This window comes from Lissotriton helveticus, chromosome 6 (genome assembly GCF_964261635.1).
Source record: "Lissotriton helveticus chromosome 6, aLisHel1.1, whole genome shotgun sequence".
Lineage (NCBI taxonomy): Eukaryota > Metazoa > Chordata > Amphibia > Caudata > Salamandridae > Lissotriton > Lissotriton helveticus.
This window is the reverse complement of record NC_136067.1, coordinates 583,328,815-583,345,888: the sequence shown is the minus strand read 5'-3', so window position 1 is coordinate 583,345,888 and position 17,074 is coordinate 583,328,815. Positions and strand designations below refer to the sequence as shown.

General features: G+C 47.4%; 1 protein-coding gene across 2 annotated transcripts in view; it reads right to left on the bottom strand.

Moving 5' to 3' along the window:
* Window positions 1–17,074, bottom strand: part of FAM135A (family with sequence similarity 135 member A) — a 938,545-nt gene that overhangs the window by 681,923 nt on the left and 239,548 nt on the right. For both annotated transcript variants that reach the window (XM_078648016.1, XM_078648017.1), the window contains exon 4: window positions 14,613–14,692. In XM_078648016.1, the coding sequence (XP_078504142.1) occupies window positions 14,613–14,692 (80 nt within the window). The remainder of the gene's footprint in view (window positions 1–14,612; window positions 14,693–17,074) is intronic.

Sequence of the window (17,074 nt, the reverse complement as noted above, 5' to 3'; positions counted from 1 at the left end):
GTCATTGTTTTGTAACGCCGCCGGACCCCTGGGTTGTCGGCAAAAGAGCTGTGTTACTCTGACGATTCTTGAGTTATACTTAAATATGGTGCAGCCGGCCCTTGGGTTGTAGGCTACATGCTGTGTAAGATTGGAAATGTGCAATAAAGGTCTTTATAAAAATAAAAAAAAATAAAAATAAGGAGGTGCAGGCTTCTGCGAAACTTTTATATTCAGCCCCCAGGTCGGCTAAACCCGAGGTACATGTTTTTAAAAATATGCGGGGGTGCCCATGCAGCACCCCTCACGCTCTAGGGACCACCACCTCCCCGGGGCAAACAAGTAAACTGATGCGGGGGTGTCGCACGTTCCCCCCTGCAGCCCCGGGAACCGACCACTTCCCGGGGACCGACCGGCAATCTGTTAAATTAGTGCAGGGGACGTCCGCATAGCCTCCCTTGCAGCCCTGGGGACCACCACCTCCCTGGTGTTTTATCTATAATGAAAGCAGGGGGCTGCACAAACTCCCTACAGCCCCGGGGGTCGCCACTTCTCCAGGGCTTTAAACCAAAATAAATGCATGGGACCAAGTGCCCCTCCCACCCCCCACCGCATCCACGGGGACCACCACCTCCTCTGGGCTTTAACTTTCATTATTGGGGCGCTGATCCCCTCAGCCCTGCAGACAGCTCCAGGGCTCAAATGATATAATGGAGGGGGTTCTGTTGCGGACCCCAAGGAAAAACCACCTCCCCGGGGCTAAATGAAACAAAAGAGGAGCACTGCTTATGACCTCACATATTACATCAATCATAACATGGTCAGTGACATCACTGATAACATTTCAAATGACATCACTGATTACATCTCAATGACATCACTGATTACATACACGATGACATTATCCAGTGTTTGTGATGGTTTTCGAAACACATATACTAAAATAACTGGTTGTGGGAGTTTATATATGGGTGAGTGAGTGGGTGTGTAAGTGGTGTATACAAGAGTGAGTGGGTATGTGACAGACTGGGTGTGTCAGTGGGTGTAGGAATAAGTGAGTTGCCGTGCGAGTAATTGTATGGGTGACTGAGTTGTTGTTTAAGTGGGTGTAATGGTAAATGAAAGGATGAATGAGTGACTGTATGGGGGAAGAGTGCCGGTGTGTCAGTGGCTGTAAATGGTGAATGCAAGCGTGCATGAGTGGCTGAATGGGTGACTGAGCAGGTACATAAATGTCTGTAGGGGTGAGTGACAGGATACCTAAGTGACTGTATGGATGCATGAATGGGTGTGTAAGTGGGTGTATGGGTGTGTGAGTAGTTGTATGGGTAAGTAAATTGGTGTGTGAGTGGTTGTATCGGTGAGTAAGTGAGTATGAGAGAGGTTGTATGCGAGAGTATGTACTTGTCTCAATGACTGTATGGATGAGTGTGTAGGTGCATTAGTATATCTGAGTAAGTGAGGGGGTGAGTGAGTGAGTAAATGTATGGGTGAGGGGATGTATGAGGGACTGTATGGGTGAGTAGTTATGTGAGTATTTGTATAGGTGACTGAGTATGAGAATGGATGTATGAGTGGTTGTGTAAGTGTCTGTATATCTGTATGACTGGATGTGTGAGTCGCTGTATTGGTCAGTGAGTAGGTGCATGACTGGCTGTATATGTGAGTTAGTGGTTGCCTTAGTGGCTCTATGGGTGAGATGATGTGAGAGTAGCTCTATGAATCCGTGAGTAGGTAAGAATGATGTCATGAGGGATGTCTTTGAGATGTCATCAGTGATGTTAGTCTAACTATAAGGTCCCTGTAACGTTTGTTTTTTTAGTGATTTTTTTTATATATATGTATAAATATATGTGTAGCTCAAAGGCCACTTGTGTGCCCAAGTGAAGAGACCGCACTCCGTTGAGGGTGAAAAACACGGTATTTTATTAACCGGGTTTAATAAACAGGACGCGTTTCGGCTTCTCGCCTTTTTCAAACTGAAAACAAAGACGGGGGCACCGCCATATCTTTACATACTTATGAGGAAAGTGCCTCAGGTGCAAAATTAATCATAAACATTGAAAAAGGACAATTTGGCACTGTCTGTTTCACACATCTTTGAATGGTAAAGAATTAACCATAAACATTGAAAACGGACAATTCGGCACAGTTTATTTCAGCCATCTTTGAATGACAAAGTATTGCATTCAATTACGGTGCTGCCAAAATCATTATTTTTGATAAAGCAAACAAACAATGAAAGTATCATACTTTAAGATATCATGTTAGTTACCACGCTCTGAATGAGCCTAATCCAAAATGTTAAAAAAAAAGAGAAAAAGAAAAAGGTTAAAGCATACTTAATCAGCATTTAAAATTGTGGCAGCCGGTAATTTAACATTCCGTACAACTTTCATCGCGCCCTAGATGGGCACTCTTAATCCAAAATTCATATATGTCAATCTAACTTTTTTAACAACTCAAAATTGGTTGGCTTGCTTGTTGCCGTTGTCCAACACATGTGTGTCTAGAAAGTGCCTAAGTGCTTATGTGAGATAGTAGGGCCATAATTAATCTATTTAGTTTTAGGGTAATCCCTGAGTAGGCTGATCCTAACATAATCTTTTTTAATAAACATAAAGGGAAATCACATATTAACAGGGCATCAGAGAAAAGTTAATCTTCATATGAAATTACAGAAAGTATGGATGGAGTAAACAGTACAATTCGCGTTTATTTACAGTAACACTTGGATCTAGCCCAGATCTATTGCTAATTCCTCTTCCGTGTTCAGTCCTAGCGGAGCCTTGGTTAGTAGGTCTACTATAAATCTCCGAAGTTTTAATTCCCTGTTCCCACCACGTTCATGTGCAGGAACATGATCAAGGCAAAATAATTTTAATACATTTCTGTTGCTCTGACGAAATTGGGAGAAATGCCTTGCTTCAGGATATGTTACATCATTTCTTTCAATAGCTCTGGCGTGATCTAATATTCTGCGTTTTGTGGGATGTATCGTGCTGCTGATATACTGTAGGTTACAGGGACAGACAAGGCAGTAAGCGCAGAATGGGGTGTTACAAGTTAGAAACTTAATGATCTTTTTAGAGCATGCCATGCTTGGAATTTTCTATGTCAGAGTTTTTACACTATTCCTGCAGGCTTTGCATTTGGAGCATGGAAAGAATCCAGTTATGTTACTTATTTTTGGATTAAAGGGAATGGATTCTAGATTCATCTGTACTAGCGTAACTATAGATTAAACATATTTGGATGGCAGAAGGATAGATAGCGTGATGTCTGTCAGAAAAAAATATGTCTACCAAAGGATGTAATGAGATTTAGAGGGCGATATAGGAAACCTGATCGCCTGAACTAAACTGGAAGGAACATTCATGGTGGCGATGTCATTATTTTATCGCACCAGAAGAGTGACAATGAATCCGAAAAGGCCCACACAAATAGAGGACCCAAGTGGTAACCGATTAACTTGGATCAATGGCATTCCGAGTAAATAATTGATCACAGAATAGCCCACGTAAATCAAAATGAGTCAGTCAAAGATGTTATACAAAGAGTGACAGGATGCTAGTAAGCTAATTCAGAAGTAAGGGTGAATCAGTCCTAAGAAGGGGGAAGTAATGTAGAGGCAACAGGTCCTCATGCCCCTACTTAGTATGGATGGACCCCCAATAAGGTTATTAATAGTGGAGGATACGAATCAGGAAAGTATAGAAACAACAAATCCGGCCTCAGACTAAACTGTAATGAAGAAGTCTCAGTCATTATAGGGAAAATAGTCAAAAACAAACAGTGAGGTTGATTGGCGGCCCGAATCCCTGCTGCAGAAGGTCAAAAGATATAGGACAAAATGGATATTGAAGATGTAGCATAGCTAAATTATCACATTTTCCCATGGAAAGGATTAATTTAATCCTTTGACTTTAGAGTCTAAGGTAAAAATCCCCAAAACGTCATGTTTTGTGCATATATTGGTGTTATCAGTACCTTTTTGTGGACTAATCCTCTCCAGGATACTCCATCGGATCTCCTCTTCAGCATCTTTGGCTTCACTCCAATGATTGACCAAGGGTGTGCCTGTTTGTGACGTCTGATGTTGGATTTATGTTCGCCCAACCGGATCCTACATTCTCTAGCCGTTTCGCCCACATATGCCAAATTGCAAGGACAAAAAATGGCATAAATGCAGTTGGATGTCCGACAATTGGTCATCTCTTTGAGGTATACTGTACGATTGTTTATTTGGACTTGGTCACCGACTATAGCTTGAGCGCATGCGCGGCATGTCCCACATTTATGATTGCTGTGGATGGGTCGATCTCCCGTGATGGATTTTTGGGTGAATCTGTCCTGCTCTTGGAGTTTTGCTCTCACCAGCATATTTCTCAAGTTCTTATTTCTTTTGATTGCAAAGAGTGGTTTGGGTATCCGTGGTCTTTGATTCAAGGGGCATGGTCATTTAAGCGCATTTAGAGCGGGCATAAATATCAATTGACGCACAGCATAGCTCAATCATATAGGTAGAGTTCTCATTTTTGTATTTTGTGTTTATATCCCCTGCCTCTCTACCTTTATCTACCTTCAGGGGTCCCCTGTTATTCAGTAGTTGCATATTGCAATTGCACACAATTTCGGCAAAATGGTCAGGCAGATTTGGGATGACCATTTGCACTATCTCACTCAAGAACTGAGGATTAAGGGCCCAAAGGCAATCAAAGAGTTAGGCCTCCTTTTTCCTCAGAGCCTCAATCTTCTTCAACTCCCTATCAGGAACGGTCCCATCCCAATGAAGCAAAAATAATGGCCTAGCTCACTACTAAAATGAATGTCATGGTAAACAAAGTTAGGCATTCGAATGGGGTCGGAATGTAACCCATAGGGCTCTCCAAGCATATCAAACCAATCACTATGGGGCAAAAGGCTATAAGTTGACTCTACCTCCATCAACTGTTGGTCTCAATGCTTACATCAGACCCTGGTTTTCGGAAAGTTTGCTAAATCTTGCAGCAGATCCTGAATCGGTGCTAGTAGCTTCAGATACAGCTCTGGTGGAGAAGCAACAGAAAAGGACTTCAGAAGAGTAAGAGGTCTAGCAGATGCCAGGGGAGGTGCCAGCAAGGGGTGGCTGGTGCCAGGGACGAAGCTGCAGGTAGAAAACTGGTACAGGGCACAGTGGATTTCTTGGGGTCCATAGGTGCACCAGGGTGAACCATAGTGCAATGGAAAAGTACCTGGGTGAAGACCACAATTTGTACAAGTTCAGCGTGTAGTGTAGTTCCTATATTCCCAATAGGCTCTGCGCATTGGAATAATATTTCCTATAGATATGACGTAGGACTACGGTCAGTAGGTCTCTAGTGAATATACTAAATTTAATAGTGAGCGCCAGCTAGCTCAGAGGTCACTAGAAACTTTCTCGAATACACAAGAAGGGATTCGTTTCTGACAACAGCATAAACATGACAACTTTGTTTCCCCAAGAATAAGAACATATCTTCAGAGTCGTGGAAACAATAGACAACTATTTTACTCAGTCAATCGTGCATGCTTCGTTTCTACAGATTTGCAGAGAAAAATAGAGACAGGTGTTTCAATAAAAGGGGTTTATTGAACAGTCTTCTTTCTCATGCAAAGAGGTGAACTGCTACAATTGTTAGGCAAAATGCAAAGTATAATGCGTACAGCATGAACAGTAATATAAAATAATACTGTAATAGCATTGTATGGTTTCTAAGCCATATAAAAATACATACATAAATAACAGGCTAAAATACTCAACTGGTGCTTCTAAAATACGCCTACCCCAATATACCTAACCTAGGTCTAGTACGAGGGAGGAAGTAAGTATGGTTGTTTAGGGGGCGTGGCCAGGATGGCGGTGTGAGCGGACGTGCTCTGCTAAGCTCCCGCCGCCGAGCGCTGCAATATAGCAACTATAGCACTATCCCGGGCACCGGGAGGCCTCGCTGGAACCCCGGTCCAGATCCCGGCTTGGTACTGGTGTCGGTGAGGCGCACTACGGTCCAGTAGCACTGGTTTAGGACCGTTCCCAGGCCAGGACATTGCGGCCTACGGGACCCGGCGGCGAGCGGAGAAGCGAAAGAGAGGCCGTGAGGGGCGGAGCCAACAAGCCGCCGCGGAGGCGTCGCTGCTGGGATACGGCGGGTCTGGCCTGCGCGGCTGGGCGCGAGACTTTCCGCGGCTCCCCAGTGGGGGCTACTGTGACCCGGCTGGGACAACGCATCGGCACACCCGGGGTCTCCGGGATACGCAGGAGGCTGCAGGAGGGCGGCAGTGACGCTCGAGGCTGCGGCGACTGGGCCCGGGACGTGGCCTGAGGTGAGGAGAGGGGGGGGGAGACGGAGACGAGCCCTCGCTGCTCTGGGCTGCGGCGCTGGTTGGCGATAGGCGGCTGGACATAGCGCCGACCCCCCAACTGTGGACTGCCGCCATTGAGGCCCCCCCTGGCACTGGAGGTGATATGTGCACGGAGAGCCGCCATTTTGGGACTGGGTGAACAGCGCCGGAGCCCTGCTTCAGCGGGGAGCACCCTTGGCCGCGTCTGACCAGCGCCCGCGTGCATCAACCACAGACCCACGTCTGCCCCCCCCCCACACTCGAAGGGGAGCGGGTTGGAATTGCAATACTGCAGCCCTGTTCACCGGAGTGGAGCAGAGGACCCCCCCCCCACGCTGCGCAGCAGGGACTGAGCGGCGACGGAGGGAGGTGTGGAGACACCGGAGTGAACTGCTACCGCAGAGGCCCCCAGTGTGAGCTGCCACGATCGCGCCCAGGGGTAGTGGCGGAAGCGCTTGGAGTCGAGGAGACCGGCGCTGTAGCAAGGGAGGTGGCCACTTAGCACCGGGCAGTCGGGTCCCCAGCTTCGGGCACGGGGACGGGTAGCTGGGCTGGTTCGCGCCGGACACTTCTGCGGACAGATCGAGGAAGCATGGCGAATAGTAGGGTGCGGAAAGACAGGACCATAAAGGACTTACTTACGCCCACCTCGGTGGGGAGGAAACAAACGGACTCTCACAGCGCTGAAAACAGTGCGACGACTACCAAGTCAACGGCCGGCACACCGGGCCCCTGCCCCCAAAGCACAGAGGAGCCGGTCACGAGAACTTTCTTGGAATCACTATTTGGTGGCCTAAGGGAAGATCTCCAGCTTCTTAGGACTGAATTGAAGGGAGAGATTCGAGAGTTGAGGCGCGACACGGACGCCATCGGGGAGCGAGTAGCGGATCTGGAGTCGAAGAGTGACGCCCGGGACGTCGAGATGGAGGCGCTCCAACAAGAGATTATCCGCATTCATGACCAGCAGGTCGATTTACAATCACACGTAGAGGACTTAGAAAATAGGTCCCGGAGGCATAACATACGGATCAGAGGAGTAAAGCCCACCCCGGACACAGCGGATCTCTTCAAGTTCACGCAAGGCCTTTTCAACCACATTTTGGGCCGATCGGCTGACTCCATTATCGCAATAGACAGAGCGCATCGAGCTGGATCGTCTAGAGCTTCGGGCGCCTTGCCGGCGGATATCCTGGTCTGCGTACAGGACTATCGCACCAAAGAGGAGATTCTCACCAAAGCACGACAGATGGGCTCCGTCACCTATGGCGATCACTCGCCGACACTTTATCAGGACCTGGCAGCCATCACCCTGGAAAAGCGTAGAACATTCAGACCGGTTACTGCTGAACTGAGACGCCTCGGAGTCATGTACAGCTGGGGACACCCGTTCAGGATTGTCTTTAAGTTGAACAACAAAGTGCACCAGATTCGATCTCTCGCTGAAGCCTGCCGGCTGTTAGGCATTGAGGAACCCGAACCAGCGGGAGACTCGCAACCGGGGAAATCCACGGAGTACAGCGCTGCAGGGCAATGGCGTCAGCAGAAGCGACGGCGCAGGCCGCGTCGCCCTCCCCAGGAGGAGATACAGGAAGGACAGCGGGCGGCTGTTGAGACAGCGACAAAAGAACTTGCGGAAACGGCTGATGGCTGATGGGTGCCCGCTGAGCTGATCTTAATTTGCTCTGCCGGTCGGCGGCGGGAGTTGACTTGAAAGGACTGGACACGTACCCCTTTCTTCTCTAGGACCCTAATCCTTCTGAGCGTTGTGCAAATGGGAAAATTCTACTTGTTGCTGGGGAGGGATGGGCGGGATGGGTTTCTGCAAGGCCAAATTGGGGTGGGTCTGCTGTGGGAGGTGGGGGGAATGCTGGGGTTTGTTTTTCAATGTCAGTTGTTATTAGGTTTGAATACCGAGTTGTTGCTATCTGAGAATTGGGGGAGGACTGCCGGGTCTGGGATAGGCCAACGTCTGATATGCTACCTGCCAACTATTGCCCCTGGGATCCGACAGATACCACTACTGGGCAGCCCTACCGCACACCTTATGTATAATGGCAGGGGTTGAGGAAATTACACCACGGTCAGAAGTGTTGCGGGCTCCACTGAGAGCATTGACATGGAACGTCAGGGGCCTAAATGACTACAGGAAGCTGAGAAAGGTCCTTAGCTACTTGCGCAGGCATAACATAGATCTCGCTCTCCTCCAGGAGACACATTTGCCTCTCACTAGCAGGATGTTACAGCATAAGGGGTTGGTGGGAAATAGTATTGCAGCGGGCTTCACCACACATTCGAGGGGGACACTGATATGGGTGAACCCACGTTCCAAGCTCACGTTACAGTCTCTGGAGTCGGACACAGAGGGGAGGTACGTCATTTGCAGATGCAGGGGGCAGGGACACGATATGCTGATTGTGAATGTTTACGGGCCCAACTACGATTCACCTGAGTTCTACACTGAATTGGCCCGGAGATGCAAAGTGTATGACTGTGCGTATGTGCTCTGGGGCGGGGACTTTAATCTGGTCCTAAATCCGGACCTGGACAGGTCCGCTGGGCCGAGCAGGAGCCCGTCGGCGGCTGCCATGGTGCTCCGCACTGAGATGGTGCGACTAGATCTCTTGGATGTGTGGCGCAGTAGACATCACTCCAGAGGGGGGTACACACACTATTCCGCATATCATGCCCTACACACTAGGATAGATTACTGGCTTGTCTCACAGCAGCTATCCAATAACATTAGGGACTGTATCATACTACCACGCACACTGTCTGATCACTCTCCCCTGCTCCTGGAGACGCCGGTGCGCGGGATCCCCCCTTTTACGTGGCGCTTCCCCCCGTACTCTTTACTGGATGAGGTGTTCCGAGGGGAGCTTGCGGAAGAAATTGAAAACTTTTTTGAGACGAATACGGGCTCGGTGGACAGTTTTCAGACACTGTGGGAAACCTTTAAGGTCTACATACGCGGGATAGCAATGGCCAAACACTCCAGTGTGCTGAAGTCTATTAGGCAGCGGCTAACACATTTAGAGGGTCAGCTAAAGGAACTTGAAGGGAGACAACAGACGGAGCCAGAGGGAGACGCACTAGAACAGATTAAACAGCTGTTGAAGGAATATCACACGGAGGCAGATAGAGAGGTACAACACATGGGCAAATATGCCACGGCCCGAGTGTATGGCGAGGGAGAGAGGCCCGGTTCGCTACTAGCTAAGATGATCAAACATGAGCGGCGACCGCTGCTGGTTGGTGAGTTGGTCTCTAGCGCGGGGGAGACCCTCACGGATGAGGAGCAGATTGTGGGGGAATTCAGGCGGTACTACTCCGCTTTATATGAATCAAAGTCGACGGGGCAATAGATGACTACTTAAGTTATATCCAGATGCCACACCTGTCGGAGTCGCAAAGAGAATTCCTTATGATGCCCATCCAGAGGGAGGAAATAGTAGAGGCATTAGATAGTATGAGGGTGGGTAGCGCACCCGGCGCTGACGGACTTACTGTCGGCTTTTACAAATCGTTTAAAGAACTATTGGTCCCCTACCTCTCAGAATTATTTGATGACGTATGTGTAGAAGGATCCATGCCCCCGACGATGCGGGAGGCACTCATTGTGACGATACTTAAACCGGGGAAACCTACCACGGACTGCGGTTCGTACAGACCCCTCTCCTTGATAAATGTGGACGCTAAGTTGTATGCGAAAGTGTTGGCTACACGTCTCGCTCTTCTAGCCCCTGCACTGGTGGCCCCGGAGCAGGCGGGTTTTATCCCATCTAGGAACCTCACGTACAATATTCGTACCGTCCTGGGGACGATGCAGCATGTGAAGCCGGAGAACAAGGCATTGGCAATATTCCTGGATATGGAAAAGGCCTTCGATTCTGTCGAGTGGCCTTTCATGTCCAGGGTACTTAGGAAGCTGGGTCTAGGTGAGCCCTTTTTACAAATGATAGGCGCCCTGTACTACAAGCCGAAGGCCAGATTACGTATTGGGGACGCGGTCACAGAGGCGTTTGGGATTGGCAGGGGCACTCGACAGGGCTGCCCGCTCTCCCCATTGTTATACGCCCTAGTAGCGGAGCCTCTAGCGTGTGCGCTCCGGGAGTACCACAGTCACGAAGGAATTAATTTTCCCACATACAGGATATGCATATCCACATACGCCGACGACACGCTTCTGTATGTTCGAGACCCGGAGCTTAATCTCGCGCCGGTACTAAGGGAGGTAGTGCAATTTGGAGCCCTATCTGGTCTCAAGGTAAACTGGTCGAAATCGGTGGCGTTCCCGCTGACGCCGGTGACAAAGGAATTTGTCATGGACTACCCGCTGCAGTGGTCGGAGGAACCGGTCAGGTATTTAGGAATAAAACTACACCCGGATCCGGAGGTGTTGATCAGGGAAAATTATGGAGTGGCTTACATGAAACTGGTTGACGATGTGGACAGATGGTGTAGACTGCCCCTGTCCCTAGCGGGTCGTATTGCGCTCATGAAAATGCTGGTGCTTCCGAGGTTCCTGTTTCTCTTTTGCAACCTCCCGGTGGTGCTATCAAAGGCGTTCTTTAAAACGCTGATCCAGACCCTCACTAGACTGGCATGGGGAGGTAAGCAACCGAGGGTTAAGTGGCAAATCCTGACCCTCCCATATGACCAAGGCGGCCTGGGGGCCCCGGATGTGGAACAGTACTACAGGGTTGCGCAAGCGATGCACCTGCATACTTGGATACATGGGGATGGTAATGTTCCACATGTTCTTCTAGAAACGCTCTTCACAAAACCCCTCCATCCAGCGTCTACGGTGTTCGAACCAGCCGTGCGACGGGTTGGCACCTTGGACTCTATTGCGAGTACGAATCATGCATGGCACTCTTTGATGAGAAGCCATGACTGTACACTACTGTATTCGCCCCTGGTCCCGATTGAATGGGCCTTGTGGCTTCCACCGCTAAGAGAAAAGGGAGTCACGCGCGCCCTCAATCAGCTAGGCATATTCAAGTTGGGGGACATGTTCAGGGACGGGAAGGTGGTCACCTGGGAACAGGTGGATATGCCCCAGATCGCTACGACGCTGCTGCATCGTTTCGTTCTGCATAGAGTCCGGGCGGCGCTGCAGGCGCTGTTGGGGCCAGCTCTGGAGGAACCCACGGAATTACCGGAACTAACTTACGTCATAAAAACACAGTCGAGTGGCAAGCTAATAACGCGTCTATACAAGATTGGGCAAGTGTCGCCGAAAGAGGGAACCCTCGAAGGCCCGCCAGGCGTGGCAGCGAGATTTACAGGTAGATATCAGCGACGAAATGTGGCAATATTGCTGTCAGAATACGAAACGGGTGTCGCTGAATGCAAGACATAGGCTCGTTCAGTTTAAATTCTTACAGAGAGTGTATTACACCCCGGAACGACTGCACAGGTATGGGCTGCGGCAGACGCCGGAATGTGAGCGCTGCAGTGCGTCAGTGGCTGATTTCGTGCACTTGGCCTGGAATTGTCCCGGGATCAACGCCTTCTGGGAAGAAGTCTTCTTTGAGTTGGGGCGGATTCTGGAGATGGAGCTCCCGGTGGACCCGGCATTAGCCCTGCTGGGGCATACCAGAGCTTTGCCCCCGGCTACACGTCGCCTGGCTGGCATAGGGTTACTTCTGGCTCGTAGAGCGATCGCAATGAATTGGATGCGCGGCCCGCTTCCGACTAAAAAAGGGTGGGAAAGGGCTCTGTTGTACAGTTGTACGCAATCCCAACTGTATAGTGAATTACTACCGCCTATGAGCAGGCCACGGAACTTCTGGGACCAGTACCTGACATATGTCTCGATTAGGAACGCCACGGAGGAGGATCCGGAGGAGACGGAGGAGCGGCAGGAGAGGGGGGGAGACATCGGGAACTAGGCTATCTAGGGTCCCATGGAGGCACGAGAGGGTGGGACGCCGGGGGACTGTGGACAACGGAGATCTAGGTCACATAGATACATGCATGAGGGATCCTTTAGGTCAAGCATAGAGTGAATGACTGAATGGTGGGGTGCAGTGAGCGCGAGAGGACATGGCTGAGGCGAGTGACAATAACCCAAGGAAGGCAGTAGCACACGGGAAGAGGCACATCGGCAGTTTGGGGGGGGAGGGTAGGGATGTTGTGGGATAGTTGGGATAGGGGAGTTTGACAATGACCACGTAGCTTAGAGCGTGCAATGGCAGAGTCTACCGATGCAACGCTAGAGAGAGCGGAAGCTGCCCTCCTGCAGTGATGGAGGGAGATGATTTGGGACATTGGCATCAGTGCAGCGGACTGTTGTCCTGGTTTTGCATCCCAGGCACCTGGTACGGGTGTCGCTGGTAACACTATTGGCATAATTTATGGAACATTGGTACAGGACAATGGTATTGACGTGCTACTAGATTGCTGCCGGCCCCAGGGTTGTAGGCAAAAGCTGTGTGCATGTATGGAAAGCGAATAAAGTTTTTTTTAAATCAAAAAAAAAAAAAAAAAAGTATGGTTGTTTAGCATAGGTTTAGTTTTGCCAAGAATTTGACAAAGGTTTCTCTAGGTTCTAATCAGCTCCATACCTTAGAATGAAGGAGGTTTGTTACCTCTGTCTCAGACTCGATTTCCCAACACCCCGCAAGGGGAGTCAGAAACACTGGAGCTGGAATCTCAGCAGAGGAGGACAGCTTCTTGTCAGTGCATCAGCTGGAGAGTCGGTTTCCTTCGGCACTTACTGTAGCGAGCTGCGTCGGGCAAGTAGGTAGTCGAACTGCACCTAACCACACCATGCTTTGCCATAGGAAGTGAAGGTATATATATACCTTGAAGGTGTTTAGGAATGCCATGTTTGACGTAAAGTCGGGCATATGAACGTCATGAATGAACCCCTAAGGAATAGATGTTCATTGTAACATAACTGAGTTCTTAGAGAAATTAATATTCAAGCAAACGGCTTAAGAGTCTGGTTTTCCAAGAAATCGTTGTGACGTAGATGAACGGATGGAAGTAGCCATGCCTGTATTTGGACTGCATAGTTTATGCCTGAATAAGGGCTTGATTTCTATGCCTTTATAAGGGTAACGCGAATTGTACTTATATAAGGGCATGAAACGGGAATTTCATTTGGAATCTAAAACGCCATACAACAAGCGTGCAGGCCGGAAGCTCTGGAAATGGAGCCGGAAGGTCTGGCTATGAGACAGAACCAGTGGCAATGGAATCTTCATCATATCGGGCTCTGAAGATGACATCCAGGAAATGAGCAGCCGAAAAGATAATCTACCTCTGGAATGGGAGTGATGGCGAGAAGCCGGAGAACCTCTAGTGCTTTTTCTTATGATTCTTCTCTGGCTTTTCTTTCCCTTTGGGGAAGGCCAATTCCCAGGACTAACTAACTGATAAAGAGTAAGAACAGAAACTGGAGTCAGGTTGGGATCTTGAATGACAATGACATTCATCTTTCAACGTTCGGCTCGAGTCCACCCTATGAGGAGCCTGGCCTCACACTTCTCAAAGGCTTTGTATGCAAGCCGCCGCATTTTACACATGACCAGGACTCGTGGCTTTGGTCACAAGCACTAGCAACAGACATTGTGCATACCCAAGATAGACATCTGTCTATTGGGGTGATGATGACATTGAAATTCAGATTTTTTTCTTTTTTTTTTTAAATGTTCACAGGAGAGCAACTCCGCATCTATGAAGTGTTCATAAAAAAGGAACGGACGTCAGTGCGCCATGGTGGCACCTTATACAGCTCCATTGTGTCACATCCAGGGTGGATCCCGGAACAGAAGAACTACCTTTCAGCTGAGGAGAGCTATTTCAAGTTTCTGGGTCCAGTTTCTGGGTCCAGAGTGGATTCAAGCAGTGAGGAATCTGCTGGTAGACGTATCCATCTGCAGTCTAAAACGGATCCTACCTGAAAACCTAGGTAGGGACAGTAAACAACACACAAAAGTCAACCAATTAAAGTGAAACTTTAGAGGCAGAAATAGGAGAATCTTACCTACTAGACACATGAAAGCTAGCAGAAGAAACCAAAATGTTTTATGCTTTAAAAGGAATTTCTTAGCCAACAAAGTTCCTGAGGTTGTTACCTCCATCACATGAGTAGGCGCTGCTTCTAGTATGGTGTGCACGATTATCATGCCAAAGCAATCTTTGCTTTCTTAACAACTTTCTTTTGCTAGTGTTTCATTTTTTTTTCAAATGTACAATCTTGTTTTTTCAGAGTCGACTATAAACCAATCTTTAAAAAAAACAATTGCTTCTTTAAAGCTTACCTGTTGGGTGCAATAAGCTAGCTTCTATTTTATGTGGAATTCGTGGAGGGATTTTCATGGACGCACGAATCTGATAAAAGCTATAGAAAAACAAAATAGTAAGGGCATTGTGAAGACTGATTCCTCTAACGGGTGCTTTATGCGATAATCATAATAGCTCTTACCAAAAACAGTAAAGGTCACAGCCAAGTAGCTAGGCAAATTCAACATATCTGAGTGAGAATGGGTGTTAAATTGAGCTAGAATATTCAATTGTTACTGGAAAATGTTACTTTGTCCTTTTGCAGAATTGCATTATCAATATATTTCAGCTTTTAAAAATTGCAAACAGTATACAGATGGCTTAGAACGCTTCAAAATACAAAACTTTAACATAAAATCAAACCACATTCCTAAAAAAATCGAGGCACCAACACATAAATGTATTGATTTTAACCAGCGCTTTGGAAGGTCTCCTTATGCAGTACTCGACAGCACAGTTTATTTCCGGTTGATACAGCATACCTTCCAAGCATATCCAATAAGTGCTTCTTTCTAGCTTTTGTCCTTTATGAGACACGTTTTTGATGTGTTTACAATATGTTTTCATTACGCGGTTGTCTCTTTACTCAATAACATGTTTAAAAACTAAAACAGAAAAGTTAACATGGTTTTCTATTAACTTGGCACAATGTCGATTGAATAGGCTGCTAGGTAATTTTGATTAATGTTCTGAACATTCCACACATTTGTAACATATTTAAATGATTGCATTTTACAGTAGTGACTGGATTCCAGGTATGTGATTTTATTTTACAGGCTATTCATTTAAACAAAACTGCAGTTCCTCTCTTAATTTAAAACTTGGGGCCACATTTTACTATAGACGAGTTAAATCAGCTACTAGAGTACCAGAAATAAAAGTAACTGTATCAGACACTGCGACTGAAAGCTACGGAGGTTAAACAATTTGTGATTAGTGCCTTAATTTGATTACATTTATGACGACTCAACTACCTTTACTGAAATGTCGATTGATGAGAAATAATTCTTAAACTATTAAATCAAGAGCTGAGCCAGCTTTAAAGTTGACTGCACAAATACTTGATCAGATCACAATTTGTAATGGAGATGTATGCAGAGACAACACATACCCTACAAAAGTCTTAGTAGTGGAATATGTAGCTAAATGTAAATACTGAGATTTTTTACGTATTCGTAGATAAGCGACACTCACTATCAACTGTAGCGAGGTGGGCTACTTAATACATTCTAGTGCCAAATCCAACAAGTATGTGTGTGTGTATTAATGAGGAACAGATGGTTGTGCAGTAATATTTGTCTCTTCTGTCCTCTGCCAGGGTGTACATTATCTCTAGGGAAAATCTACAAACTCTAAATATTTTCATAAACTGGACACCAGGCTTGCTTGTGTGGATTCCTCAAGGTACTCAAATCTGCTGGGAGCCACAAACTTCCTTCTACCCAGCATTCCCCCAAGTCTTCTGATCAAAATGGTACCTCACCTGTTTAGGTTGGTTGAGTGCCTGCTAAAGTGCGGGGTCCAAGATGCAACGTGTCAACATCAACAAGCGGGGTAGCTGCAGTTTTCAGGCCTCGGTTCGGCAGCCACCCAGGAAAACCTATCAAGCCCAGGCATTTCTGAAAACTAGACACCCAGGGCAGTATAGGATGGTGTGCCTCAAGTGGATCCCATAACGTTTTCTTACCCACAATGCCCTGCAAACCTAACAAATGGCCTAAAATCACACATTTTCCTTGCATTTCTGTGCCATATTCTTCCAGAATCAGAAGGAATATACACAATTCCTGCCACCCAGTGTTTTCCTACTTGTCCCAATAAAAATGCTGTCCCTCTTGTGTGGCTGGGCCTAGTGCCCGCGACAGGAACGAATAAAACTAACATCAGTGCGAGACCTTGGAAAAGTACCCTCATTGACCTGGGTTTTATCTGATGTGTTGCGGGCACTAGGCCTTCCAACAAAAGTGCGGTAACATTTTTTATAAAAAGACTTGGGGGAATGCTGGATGGAAGGAAGTTAGTGACTCCCCACAGTTTCCAAAACTTTCCATCACAGAAATGTGAGAAAAATGTGTTTTTTTAGTCAAAGTTTGAGGTCAGCAGATAATTCTGGGTAACACAACCTGGTTAGAGCCACCGAAGTCACCCCATCCTGGATTCTCCTAGATATCTCGTTTTCAAAATGTACAGGTTTGCTAGGTTTCCCTGAGCTAGGGAACAACATTGTAAAAAAAAATGTGTCAGACTTCAGTGGAAAAATTTGATTTGTCCAAGTTGCGTTTTGATCCCTTTCTTATCGCGGAACTAGGCCTAATTACACAAGTGTGGTACTGTTTTTATTGGGAGACTTAGGGGAACACAGAATTGTAGACCAAGTGTTTTTACCAATTGTATTTCACTGCATTTGTGCCTTCTAAATGTACGACAGTGTGTAAAAAAG